Source organism: Cucurbita maxima, unplaced genomic scaffold (assembly GCF_002738345.1).
Source record: "Cucurbita maxima cultivar Rimu unplaced genomic scaffold, Cmax_1.0 Cma_Scf00039, whole genome shotgun sequence".
Lineage (NCBI taxonomy): Eukaryota > Viridiplantae > Streptophyta > Magnoliopsida > Cucurbitales > Cucurbitaceae > Cucurbita > Cucurbita maxima.
In genome coordinates this window covers 44,355-57,390 of record NW_019272055.1, presented here as the reverse complement: position 1 = coordinate 57,390, position 13,036 = coordinate 44,355, and the positions used below count along the sequence as shown (strand labels likewise).

At 38.6% G+C, this 13,036-nt stretch overlaps 2 protein-coding genes across 2 annotated transcripts; both read right to left on the bottom strand.

The window, feature by feature from the left end:
• Positions 1-1,237: 1,237 nt before the first annotated feature.
• Positions 1,238-2,956, bottom strand: LOC111469252. Its single transcript, XM_023114475.1, has one exon. The coding sequence runs from the start codon at positions 2,954-2,956 to the stop codon at positions 1,238-1,240; it is 1,719 nt and encodes a 572-aa protein (XP_022970243.1).
• A 6,947-nt stretch (positions 2,957-9,903) lies between these two features.
• Positions 9,904-11,679, bottom strand: LOC111469251. Its single transcript, XM_023114474.1, has one exon. The coding sequence runs from the start codon at positions 11,677-11,679 to the stop codon at positions 9,904-9,906; it is 1,776 nt and encodes a 591-aa protein (XP_022970242.1).
• Positions 11,680-13,036: the final 1,357 nt, after the last annotated feature.

The window sequence follows — 13,036 nt, the reverse complement described above, 5'->3', positions numbered from 1 at the left end:
TTTATTATGCTTGATGAGGTTGCTCTTCTTCAATTTAGGATACCGATAATTCACTTCTTACCTAATGTAAGCTAGTTAAGTAAGATGATAAAAAAAAATTAGTTAACTCCAAAATCCAAAATTCAATTAGATCATTCTGGAGATCCTACGACAATGTAAACTACCTCTAAACCCTCTAAACCCACATGTAGGTTTATGACATACATGAAAACGGCCTTAGATAATTCAAGAACTCCCAAAAGCTTAGGTAGTTGTACAATTTAGGTATGAATTTCTTAGAATCTAGACTAAAACATGTAGTAGCTAGCTAAGTGATAGATGCAAAACATGTGGTAGCTAGCTAAGTGATAGATGCAATTAAGGGCATATAAGTAGTCAACTTATGAATTTATTTATATTCTCAAGATATAATTTATTTTTCAGTTGGTAGCCGACCTAAGGTCAAGGTGGAGAGCATTCGAGATTTATGCGGCCATGAAGGATGGTCCTCCTAGGCGTCAGTCTTTTTGGTATTTTAGTTTGTATTTGGTTTTGTATCCTATTTCCTTGTTACCAATTTTTCTTAGGTTAAATCTCAAATGGTACATTTGAATTGTAAATATATTTGTTTATATATTTTTTAAAAATGTTTATTATTTTAAAGTTTGTAAAAAATTTCATTATACTTTTCGATATCTATTTGTAAGTCCTCTTACAATTTTTAATTTGAACTTTTAAAAAACGGGCAAAAGTAGAACATAGATCTAAGTCATGATTTAGACTTTTTATGTTTTGAATGTATACTTAATTTTTGATTGTTAATTACTTTCGCTATGTCTTTATGTAAATTTTTGTAGAATTATATCAAAATCTATTTGATCATATTTTTTAAAATTATAGAAATTATCGAGTCGATTTTCAAGTCGAGAGATACTTTGTATCTTATTTATCTAAAAATGAGAGTTATTATAGATATTGTTGGCTTATCAAATGCAAAGTATGTCTGTTGCACGAAATAAAAAGACAGTTGATATTCGACTATCAAACACTAATATTTCAAAAAACATTAAATTTCAAACTCCTTTCTCCCATATCAGCAATATAATGCGAACTGTCCTTGATAATATATTTATAAATGGTCACATTTTCAAGCAATCATTTCAAAAGAATAAAACATCTACCATACAAAATCAAAAGGTTAAAAGGAAAGTAGAATGTCCTTAAAGTAGGGATGCTTTTGTTGATTAGTTTCTCTTATTTACTTTGATAAGCCGTTTTCTTTTTTTTGTTCCTTGTTCTTATCGTTGAAAGAATTTAATTCCACGTTTGACAGCGTAGCCTCCATGTCATCTCTGTATTTCTTATATACATCGCCTTTGTAGAAGTCTCGAGTTCTATAAGCTAGCACAAACGAAGCCATCGTTCCAAACAAAGTCACTGCAGCCAAAATCATGAACGATTCACTAAAGCAATGAGTTCCAGTGCAAGTTAGGCCCTTCCCGTTCTTCACATTTCCAATTTTAGTGGCTTCTGCATCGTAAAACCTCCCTATTACTTCCACGTTCATTATATAAGACCCAAGTGGGACAGCCAGTTGCCCACAGTTGAGAAGTGTCGAGTAATGTTTGAGGCCGAAGAGATCAGAGATTATGGCGAATATCAATGGAGTTTGGGCTCCAAGGCCAAACCCAATGATCAACGACGCTACATAGACTGAATTTATATAAGGGAATGCGATGGAGAGCAAGCCGGTGCAGGTGAAAAGTTGGGTAAGACCGAACATGAAAGGGCGAGGTAATTTGTATTTGGTCATAAGGGTTTCAGAAATGAAACCGGAGAAGACCCGACCAAAGAAATTGAATATGGAAATCCATGAAACCAGAATACTTATGGAATGATTTGGATATTTAAGTGACTCGGCGATCTGCCCAAGATTGTCGATGGCTGCAACGGACGACCCACATGCAGAAACTGTTGCTATGAAAATAAGAGCCATATCTTTGCTTAGAAGAGCTTGCAAGATTCTGAAATCTTCTCCTCTTTGTGGCTCCTTACATACATTTGAGACACTCGGCAAAGAAAGTTTTGAAATTTCTTCAAGTTGCTCACGGGGAATCGAAACAACAACAGAAGGATTCATGGTTTGTTTACCGAGTTTGAAGAGAAAAAGTTCTTCTTTAATAGCTATCAAAAGGGGTAAATAGATTAAGACGACGATGACTGCGATTCCACCGGCATAGTCAGCCTGAGAGAAAGCAATGTTTCTCTGGGTTATGGTGAGAAACAAGAGGAACACCGCTATCGCTATGGACACGTAAAGCAAGTGGTAGAACACTTTGAGCTCCTGTGGATGCTTCCGAGCTTTGATTGTCCGAATTGGAAGAAAACACAAGAAACAAACAATGGAGGGTAGCCATGAAAGAAGGAGAAGAAGATCGATAGAATTTTGGTTGCCGTAAATTGCTAAATTAATTTGAGTTAGGATGGCCCCACCAAGGCCAACGAAACCCTTGAGAAGGCCCAAAATGATACCTCGTTGATCAGGAAAATTTCTGACGCTGGTGACCATAACAGCGGTGTTGGGGAAGTTTTGTGAATTAGAAGTCATATAGATGTAAACAAACATTAGCCATAAAGGGGGTTTTGGGACATAGTCTGAAACGGAGAGCCAAATCATAAAGTAGCTGAAGAAATTGGAGGATATTCCCACAAGGAAAAGCATCCACGGAGGAGCCACCTCGGCGAAAAGCCCAGCAAAAACTCCGAGGTTGGAGCCGAGATCTTTAGCGAATCCCAAGGTATTAAGTTGGGTTTGATTGTAGTCAAATTTTGTTTTTAAGAGTTTGGAGTATGTTCCGAACAAGTAAGGTGAACCGCAACCGATCATGATTGGAAAAGAGGTGAACACTGAAAACCATCGTCCTTCAACAACTTGTTTCACAAATAGCCAGGCTTCTGTTCCATGGTTGTCACCCATAGTTACTAACTGAATTAATGGGGGCTAGAAACTGATTATTACGGAGGAATAACAGGAGTCGGAACGCCTGAAAATGATAACGAGAACTAAGAATAAAGAATGAAGAATGAAGAATGAAAATTGAGAATGAGATTTTGGGTCCCAATTTGGTGCCCTATAAAGGAAATTCAGTTCCACAGTTTATGTACCAAACATCTTACCTAAAGCAACCTAGGTAGAGTTTAATGATGGAAAATGGTTTGGTAAGCTGAAACAAACAGCAACTTCCTCTCCTACACCCTGTCAACAATGAGCTTTTCAGGTGAAGTTGGACAAGAAGGATAAAAATAAATAAACCCCCAACAACTCACCCTTCCATAACATCATTTGCCGTTCTTGGTGTCATCCCTACATTTTCACCCCTCACATTCTATTTCTTTCCCCTTCCATCTATATCTTTATAAATATGTTTACAGCAACATAATATCATGAAAGATGTAATTGTTTTTAATTGTTTTCATTAAAAGTAGGGAGAACTAAAAATTATATATGACAAAACCAATGCTAAATAGTATCACCCATCTACTTTGAAGTCAGGGCCTGGCAATACCGCGAGTGATGGAGAGACAAATCGTGAAGTAGCTTTAAAGGTTGAGCGTTGTCACGACTCCAAAAAGGTTTAACCTCAAGTGGTGACTAACAATAACTATGACGTGTAGTGTGAATGCAAGAAATCCAAAGGAAAATATTATTTCAAAAGTGTTTCATTTATTTGGTACGAAAAGCGTTTCAATACAAAGAGGTCATATGTGACTAGGTATAGACAAGGAAATAAAATATGAGAGACAAAGTGTACTAATCAGTAAGACCAGACTGACGCCCCGGGACATGCTCCCTCTATGACAATCCACATCGTTCAACGCACCCTCTCTTGACCCATTGCCTCATGTACCTGTAAAAGAAAGGTATAGCAAGAATGAGTATAAAATTATACTCAGTAAGCCACCTACTTGAAGGCTCTTATCGCATCCATATTTTGACAAACTTCCACGGTCTTATTCTTTGACTTTAGAACATCTAGTTCAGGTCTTAGCTCCTTGAGGCTTCTTTGGTACTTCGTCCTATCATTTATACCTCAAGAGTTCCCTTACGCCAACCTTTGTTTAACTCGTACTCTGCGAGTCGCTACCTCAGCATGGCTATGAGACTACCTGGTGTCATATCTAGGAAGTGAGCTGCAACCCCCCAGTCCCATGATAATCCCCCATTATTCGGGGAGGGCTACCTCCCCCATTGCCATCTAGCTAAATGGTCCGTTTCAACGTGGATTTCTCGTTTTCCATGCTAAAATGGCTTTAGAGCAGACATGTCCTGATCAGGAACTCCCTGGTCTCCCACGAAGCATTAACACCAATCGCACACAGTTAACCTAAGGGTTCTCTAGAGGTAGTTCGTTTATCGTGGTAGTTTCTTATGCTCTTAGGGGAAAGGTTAGGTCTATACTTAGTGTCTTAGTTACTCTAACTACGAATCCTTAGACTTAATCATAAATGTGGGTCATGAAAATTAATTGAGTATACATAACTATCATCCAACATCATCATACATATTTCATACAAAGTAAACATACAAGCTCAACGGGGTGATAACATCCATCAACTCCCGGAGCGCAGAGTTCAACAATTCCCATCCTCCTTTTAACATTACATAAACATATAAAGCAGAAACTTAAAGCATAACAACAACACTTGGATACTTCTCATACTATTTCACACAATAGATCTTACTTTTAACAATCAAATACCTACATTCAATCACGGAAGGCTACCACCTAAGATAATTAAATTAGCATGCATGCATTCCAAGCGACTCCTACAAGTATTTCTTCTTACGCGTGGTGACTTAGATGATGCGTGCCCTTACATAGCGGTTCCACACAATTGACATATCAAAAAGTAGTGATTTTTCATCAATTAGGTCCTATTTCATATAAAATAGAGTTAGGATTGGAATTGGGAGGAAAATAGGGATAACAGGAGTCAAACGGGACAAAAACGAGCTTACACATGCCAGCCACGCACTGGGACGAAATCACTCGCAGGTTCCATGCGCGAGTGTCATGCACCCACGATTTTCTGCACCTGCAGGTCGTCGGTTCAGCTCAGGTGGACCGTGGGTCGCGGCGGTTCGTTTCACTGCGCGGGTACCGAGTCAGCCGAAGTACGCGAGTTAGGTTGCATGGTCGGGGACGCGTGTCGCTGAAAGGCTAGAGCCGCATCTTCCCAGACAGCATTCGACGCGTGTCGGATCACTAAGACCGACTTTCGTCCCTGCTCGACGGGTGGGTCTTGTAGTCAAGCTCCCTTCTGCCTTTGCACTTGAGGGCCAATCTTCCGGTGGTTGTTGGCGCACGCGGTCCTCTAGCAGGTTGACACGTGGTGCGCCGTCGGCTTCTCTCTCCTCCTAGCAGAAAAACAATGTTTCCGATTAGTTTTCTGACGTTCTTCTCATTTTTCTATCTCTCGATTCTTAATCCAAACTGTAATGACTTCTTCAACAAAATTTTAATCATACTACAACCTACATGCCAATATTTTTTTTTTTGATTTTTACTTAATCATATGGCGAGTTATGAGCGTCGGAAAGAGGAAAAATAACATCCTTATCGTTCTTGGAAAGATTCTCAGATCTCGACGTTTCGTCCGATTTCCTCACAAAAATCAGTGGCGGATCTTCCGTAGATGAAGATAATAAACTTTAACACTCTATTCCCAAACGAAAGTCTCAGATATGAAGAGTAACATTCGAGATCTTACCTTGCGGATTTCTCTCGGATCTTGACGAAAGAAGGAATATCAACAACACGAGTCTTTCTTCTCTTCAAGAAGAAGCTCCAGAGTGTAAGTCTTGGTAGAGGATGGATTTGATTCTTGGACGTGGACTAAGGTGATTTATCTTTCCCTCTCAAATTTATTAAAGTGTCTTGAGAGTAGTTACGTACATTTTCTATTGGTTCATATTCCAAAGTTGTCCTAATCCCCTTAAGATCTTACATACTTACCATTAATATCATAAATGATCTTCCATAGTATTTTGAGTCTTTTAGAGTCTTGAAAATGTCTTAAAATTCTCATAGGGGTATTTTGCATATCTCAATGGTCTTGTAACTTTGTATAGTCCTTTTCAACATGAAATAAGGCTCCTTGTCAAATTTAGAGGTCACTTTGGTCAAACCAGTAATACATAATTATAGGGGCATTTTAGTCATTTTACACCTACCTTTAGTTTAGCCCCTTATGATGATCTAATGATCACCAAATTTTGTACATAACTTTATCATGCCATATTGAACCTTCAACTAAAATTTCATGAGCAATAGTCCTTTTAGTAGGTTCATGGCTCAAGTACTTCATTGAAATCAACATTTCTATGGATTCTCATGTTGGAAAGCCTTAAATATTTATCTCAACTTCCTCGATGTAACGACCATAAATTTCTACTTACATAGAGTTGCTACTATCATACCATTCTAAGTTTATATGCGGAATATAAATCTTAAACATCATATTTTTATGCAAAAAAATTTCAAACATAAATATACTTCATCAATGAGAACACCACTATGGTCTTATGTGTTCAAAACATAATCCATAAATGAAATTGAAAATGATAATGAAATAAATTTAAAAACATGAAATGAACTATGTGATGCCACCGTCAATCGCACATGGCATCTTACCTTTACCTGAAAAATAATGAACACACGACTTGAGTATTTCAAAGAATACTCAGTAAGTGAGCCCACTATGCAAACACAGTAAGTGAGCCCAGTATGCAAACACATGCAACAAATTCTCTAAAGACCTATCACTATCTCATTCTAGGGGTGGCCTTGAGCCCAGACTAAACTTGGATGTGTAGCACTTTACTACACACGACCCACGCGTGCGAGTGTGAATCCTCAGGTTGTCGCACCCCACCTGAACCTATCCTGGCCGAGCTAGCTCTCCGTAGCAAAGTCCGAAGGTCAACAGACCCCTGAGTGTTGTGCTCAACATGACCACTATCATCATCATAGCACACGTGTCCGTACTCATCATCATAAAAATGGAAAGTGTCTCGATGCTCGTGTACATACAGAAATGCATGAGGTATCCTCTACTTTTTCTCTTCTTTGAGACATCTTTATGACACAACCCTAGTTTCATCTGTATATTACTATTAGTAATACATGCGCATTAACTATTCATCTTAACATCGTCAATATTTTGTAGGTTTGTGTACTATGTCGATTTCTCGACATGATGCAACATGGAATTCATAACATACATCTTACTAAATATGGAAAACATCGTCATATTAAGGTAACAACATAATGCATCATAATCATCATACATCGTCATCATAACACCATCAAATACATCATAATCATCATAGCACATCCTCATACATCATCATATAACTCATATACGTCATCATACATCATAACTCCTACATCATACGTCATAGTTACACATCATAAAGGACATGAGTTGGTGCCACTAGGCACGTGTTGTCATACAACAAACAAGTATCTAGTCTATCCTATAGTAAGACCAATTACTTGGTTAAGGACAGCTGAGTCGAGCCGTCCAAGCCGAAGGAGTTGTTTGCTGCAGGTGTGCCACGTGGTGCAACATGAGGCCGAAGCATGTGTAGGTGACTTCGGGTTGAGGCGCGAGTTTACAGATCACGAGTCATGGGTCGTAGGCGCTGCAGGCTACACGGCTGACCGTATGGGTTTGGCCCCAGTGCGCGTTGGTTGCAGGCGTGGCAGGTCACCGGGTGCGAGTTGTAGACATGGGTCGTTGCAGGTGTAGGCCGAGTTATCTAGGCTTGTTCCTAGGCCTCGATCAATTGATGGTGAGTGAGATACGGTTGAGTTTGACTTGAATTCGGATCCATCAGATCCTTTCTTCTTCACTCGACCTGCAACTCGATTTTTCGGCTACTTTTCTCTCTCCTCTGTTCGTCATTTTTCGATGCCGTTTTCCGTCCTTTTTCTTCCTCTACTTCTCTACCAGCCTTTCTTCACTGAACCCCTCTGCTGATGGGTCTGGAGAGAAAGGATCACCCTAATCTCCTAAAATCCCTCATTAGGGAGTCTGGTGCTTTCTTTCATAACAGAGCCGAGAATAATGGCTGACATAGTTGTCTCTCGCATGCAAGGAGATGCTACTGCTGGATGTCACAGTTCTGGTGTGCCATGATCCTTTTCACTGGAACAATCGAGGGCACTGCCTTCCTTCCTTCTGCTTTCAGAGGTAGGGACTAAATCAATCATCGCTCAGTGAGCTATTTATTACCGCCAATAGCGCTTCGCTTGCACGCCAGTGCCACGCTTGGTAGAGCTATCGTGCGCGGGCGAAGAAGATGCATTTTTTGTACTGGTAGTACTATACAAGCTCAGAGGGAATGCATTCTTTTTTCCTACGCTGTGTCTTGAAAACACATATATCCATAGATCCCCAAATCTCTAAGGAAACCGAGACCTCTCTCTTGATATTGATGAGATGTACCTAAAGGGGAATGCGGAACGTACCTTGGATTAGGGTACAATGGTTGAGGATCCTTTTTGTGGCATTAATCGAGCGTTTCGGTGTCGGGTTTGGCGGTATTGGTCTTGCCAAAAAACTTCAATTTTTCCTTCTCTCTCTCGATTTTTTCTTTAAATTCTTCTCTTTTAATTTGCAGGTGTTTTGGGAGCATGCTGAGGTTTAAGGAGGTGCTTGGCAATCCCTGGAGGTCTTGGGGTCGTGTTTCAACATGGGTCGCGAAAATTCTGACGGTCGCCGGAATTTTTGCATCCTTCGACGACTGATGCAATTTTTTTTTAACAACCAAAGGTTGTACTTGATGACTTGCTTCCTTCCATCAATTAGACCAATAGTTTAATCTATTTCATGCATTACATTGTCCTCCAAAGTTAAATTCTCTATACCTCATTTTAATAAAAAAAATTTCCTTCCTATAACCATACGAAAAAGCATTGCAACTAGAGGGTTGTTTCTTCCGACTCTTTTGTAATATTAAGAAGGACGCTTAAAAAACCTCTCTCCTAAAACTGGTATTACATCAGCCTAATGAATGACATGTAATAAAACAAACTTATGACATTGCTAGAAAAAATCCATCCTTAATTTTCTACAAAATTTAGTTTATGCCGAGATTTGTAAAGTATTTGAGTGGGGTCTAGGGAAGATTACCATAGAACTTTTAAATAATTTATAAACCATTTCCATATTTGTAATCCTCATAGATCCTCCAGCCAAAGTCCATCTTAAATCTTGGATTTCAAAATTCAAGACATCTTGACAATTTCATATTGTAATCCATTTCCATATGCATACCTATAAAATTCTGACCTAATGTCTCATCAAAACTAGTTCAATACTTTTAAATTACCTAAAAACTTTTATGCTTACGATTGTTCTCCCACTTAGATTTTAAACTTTTCGATTAGTGTTAAGAAAGAGAGGTTTTTACATATCACTACTTCCAAAGCTCAACTTCTACTAAGGTCACTCGTGTCATTCACAAATTATTTTTAATTTTTACAATGTTTCAACTTTTATAGTCTTAGCTTATATATATATATATATATTTCATACCTATATTTTAATTTCATATTTTGACAATTTTTTTTTTACACTACCACTTTTAATATCTATAGCATACTATAAGATATGGTCGTCTATCAAGCTTATTTTGTCATTTTCATTTGAAACTACTTACTCGTTAGTATAAATTGGTACATTAATTTTCATCTATATGGTATGAATAAAGAATAAGAGTGTTTCTGATAAAGAGTTGTGTTAAACCCGAAGTTGATTGGATACATCAAATATCAATTTCAATTATGTGCCCAAACAAAATGTTTGAGTCAAAGAATACAATACTTCACAAGATTTGGCGACACAATAACTACATTAAGACTTGAGAAAATTATACTTGGGTGGCATATCCATCCGTGCTAAATTGTCATCACCTTTCTTCCTGTCATCTATACAATAGAATTCCATATCCGATTGAGGAATCCACATGTCCTCTCTATACCTGTTATAAACGTCGCCTTTGTAAAAGTCTCGAGTCCTATAAGCCAACACAAGCGAAGCCACTGCCCCGAACAATACCACCACAGCCAAAATCAAGAAAGACCCACTAAAGCAAGGAGTGCCCGTGCATGTTAGCCCCTTCCCATTCTTAACTCCACCAAGCTTTGCTGCTTCAATGTCATACAACCTCCCAATTACATCAACGTTCAGTATGTAAGATCCAATTGGGACAGCCAATTGCCCACAATTGAAGATTGTTGAGTAATATTTGAGACCGAAGAGTTCCGAGATTATTGCAAACAACATTGGAACTTGTGCTCCGAACCCGAACCCAATGATCAAGGACGCTGCGTATACGGAGCCCTTATATGGGAAGGCAATAAAGAGAATGCCAACGCATGTTAAAATATGGGAAAAAGCGAACATGAGAGGACGGGGTAATTTGTATTTGGTCATAAGCGCATCCGAGATGAAACCGGAGAAGACCCGACCGAAGAAATTGAATATCGAAACCCACGAAACGAATATGCTTATTGTTTGAGATGGATAGCCAAGTGATTCACCAACTTGACCTAAGTTATCAATGGCTGCAATTGATGCGCCACAGGCACTAAGTGTGGCTATGAAAACAAGCGCCATGTCTTTGCTGAATAAAGCTTGTAAAATGGTGAAATCTTCACCTCTTTGTGGCCTTTTGAATGCCATTGAGAAACACGAGGTTGAAGCCTCGGGAATTTGCTCTATTGTGGGTGGGGCTTTGGGGGAAGGCTCGTGCTCCGGCATTAAAATGGGGACGGTAGGATTGTTATTTAGGGTTTGTTTGTTGAGTTTGAAGAGCAAGAACTCTTCTCTAATGGCTATCAAAAGAGGGATAAGCAATAAGCCGATGATGACGGTGGCGCCGCTCATGTAAGCTTCTTGAGTAAACACTGTTTGTTTTTGGGTTATGGTTAAGAATAAGAGAAACAGCGCCAAAATTATGGACACATAAAGCAAATGGTAAAGAACTCTAAGCTCATCTGGATGTTTACGGACTTTGATTGGTCGAATTGAGAGAAAAAACAACATAGACACAACGGTTGGTAGCCAAGAGAGAAGAAGCACCAAATTGGTTGGGTTATCATGGCCGTAAAGAGCTAAATAGAATTGAGTTAAAATAGCACCTCCGAACCCAACGAAACCCTTGAGTAACCCGAGAATGATGCCTCGTCGGTCCGGGAAGTTTCGAACGCTTGTGACCAAAATGGCGGTGTTGGCGAAATTTTGTGAATTCGCAGCTACGCAAATGAAAACGAACATTTCCCAAAACGGGGGCTTGACGATACGGCCGGTGATGGAGAGCCAAATCATGAAGTAGCTCCAGAAGTTGAGAGCTGAACCGACGAGGAATAGAACCCATGGTGGAGCAACTTCGCCGAGAAGGCCCGCAAAAACTCCGAAGTTTGAGCCAAGATCTTTAGCAAATCCTAATGTGTTGATTTGTGTTTGATTGTAATCGAATTGCGACTTTATTGCTTTCGAGTATGTTCCAAAAATGTAGGTTGAACCAGCACCGATCATGATTAGAAAGGAGGCGAATACTGCGAACCATCGTCCTTCTACGACTTGTTTGATAAAACGCCAGCTTTCTGGTAAAGAGTTGTCGGCCATTGCTAGAAAGAATGGTTGGTAATGGAAGAGGGGAGCTGCGAAGAAGATTGGAAGTGAGAATTGTGTTTAATTTGGTGGGTTAATAAATGGAATTCAGTTCTTCCGTTTGTGTAACGAATACCTATCTCATCTGACATTTGTATAATTTAAAGTTGTCAAATCACAACAACTACAACTAACCTTTTGTTGGTTATCAGACCTAACAAAATAAAAATTTTAGAACCTCACAACTCATACATTCTATATAGATTCGATCGAGTGAAGAACATGAAGAGCAAAATAGAATATATTAGTGACAGACATATATTATTTATACACTAATGTTTTATACTAGAAATAAATTTTGGATAAGTGATCGTTTGATGTACTATTGATACATCAATGTTATGCTTAAAATTGCATTTTTAAGTAAGTGCTGATATACTACTAATATATTACTCGTATGCACTATGATACATCATTGATTGTTAAGAAATAGAAATAGAAAATAGAATTGGAAAAGTGTATATACTTTATTCAGGTTTACGACGTTTAAATAGATACAAACTATTAACTAATACCTAAAAATAAACTAAATCTTGTAAATAAATAAAATACACTATTAATCAAATTTATACTAACAACTCCCTAAATATCTCAATATATTCTAACTAATATATCTCCAAAATATCCTCTTAATACTCCCCTCAAGTTGGAGAGTGTATGTCGATCACACCCAACTTGTCCTTCAAAAGATCAAATTGCTGTCTTCCCAGAGCTTTAGTAAAAACATCTGCCAATTGCATTTTGGTCGAAATATAACACGGTTTGATGATTCCAGCTTGTAACTTTTCTCGAACTATATGACAATCTATTTCAATGTGTTTCGTACGTTCGTGAAAAACTGGATTAGCAGCTATATGTAATGCTGCTTGATTATCACAATATAATAATGCTGGTTCGGACAGTGGAACATTCAAGTCTTGAAGAATGTATCTTAACCAAGTTAACTCTAAACAAGTATTTGTCATAGCTCGATACTCGGCTTCTGTTGATGATCTGGACACATTAGTCTGCTTTTTAGACTTCCAAGAAATAATTGAATTTCCAAGGAAAATGCAGAACCCAGAAATAGACCGTCTGGAAGTTCGGCAACCACCCCAATCAGAATCGCAATATGCTTGTAATCTTAAATTGTTTTCAGATGGCAGTAGGAGTCCTTGACCAGGAGTGCCTTTGATGTACCTCACAACTCGAAGAGCTGCCTCCCAATGTGGTTTACTTCTAAGCATACGAACTGAATAAGCTATGTCAGGCCTAGTGACAGTCAAATATATTAATCTGCCAATCAACTGCCTGTATTTACTTGGATCGTTCA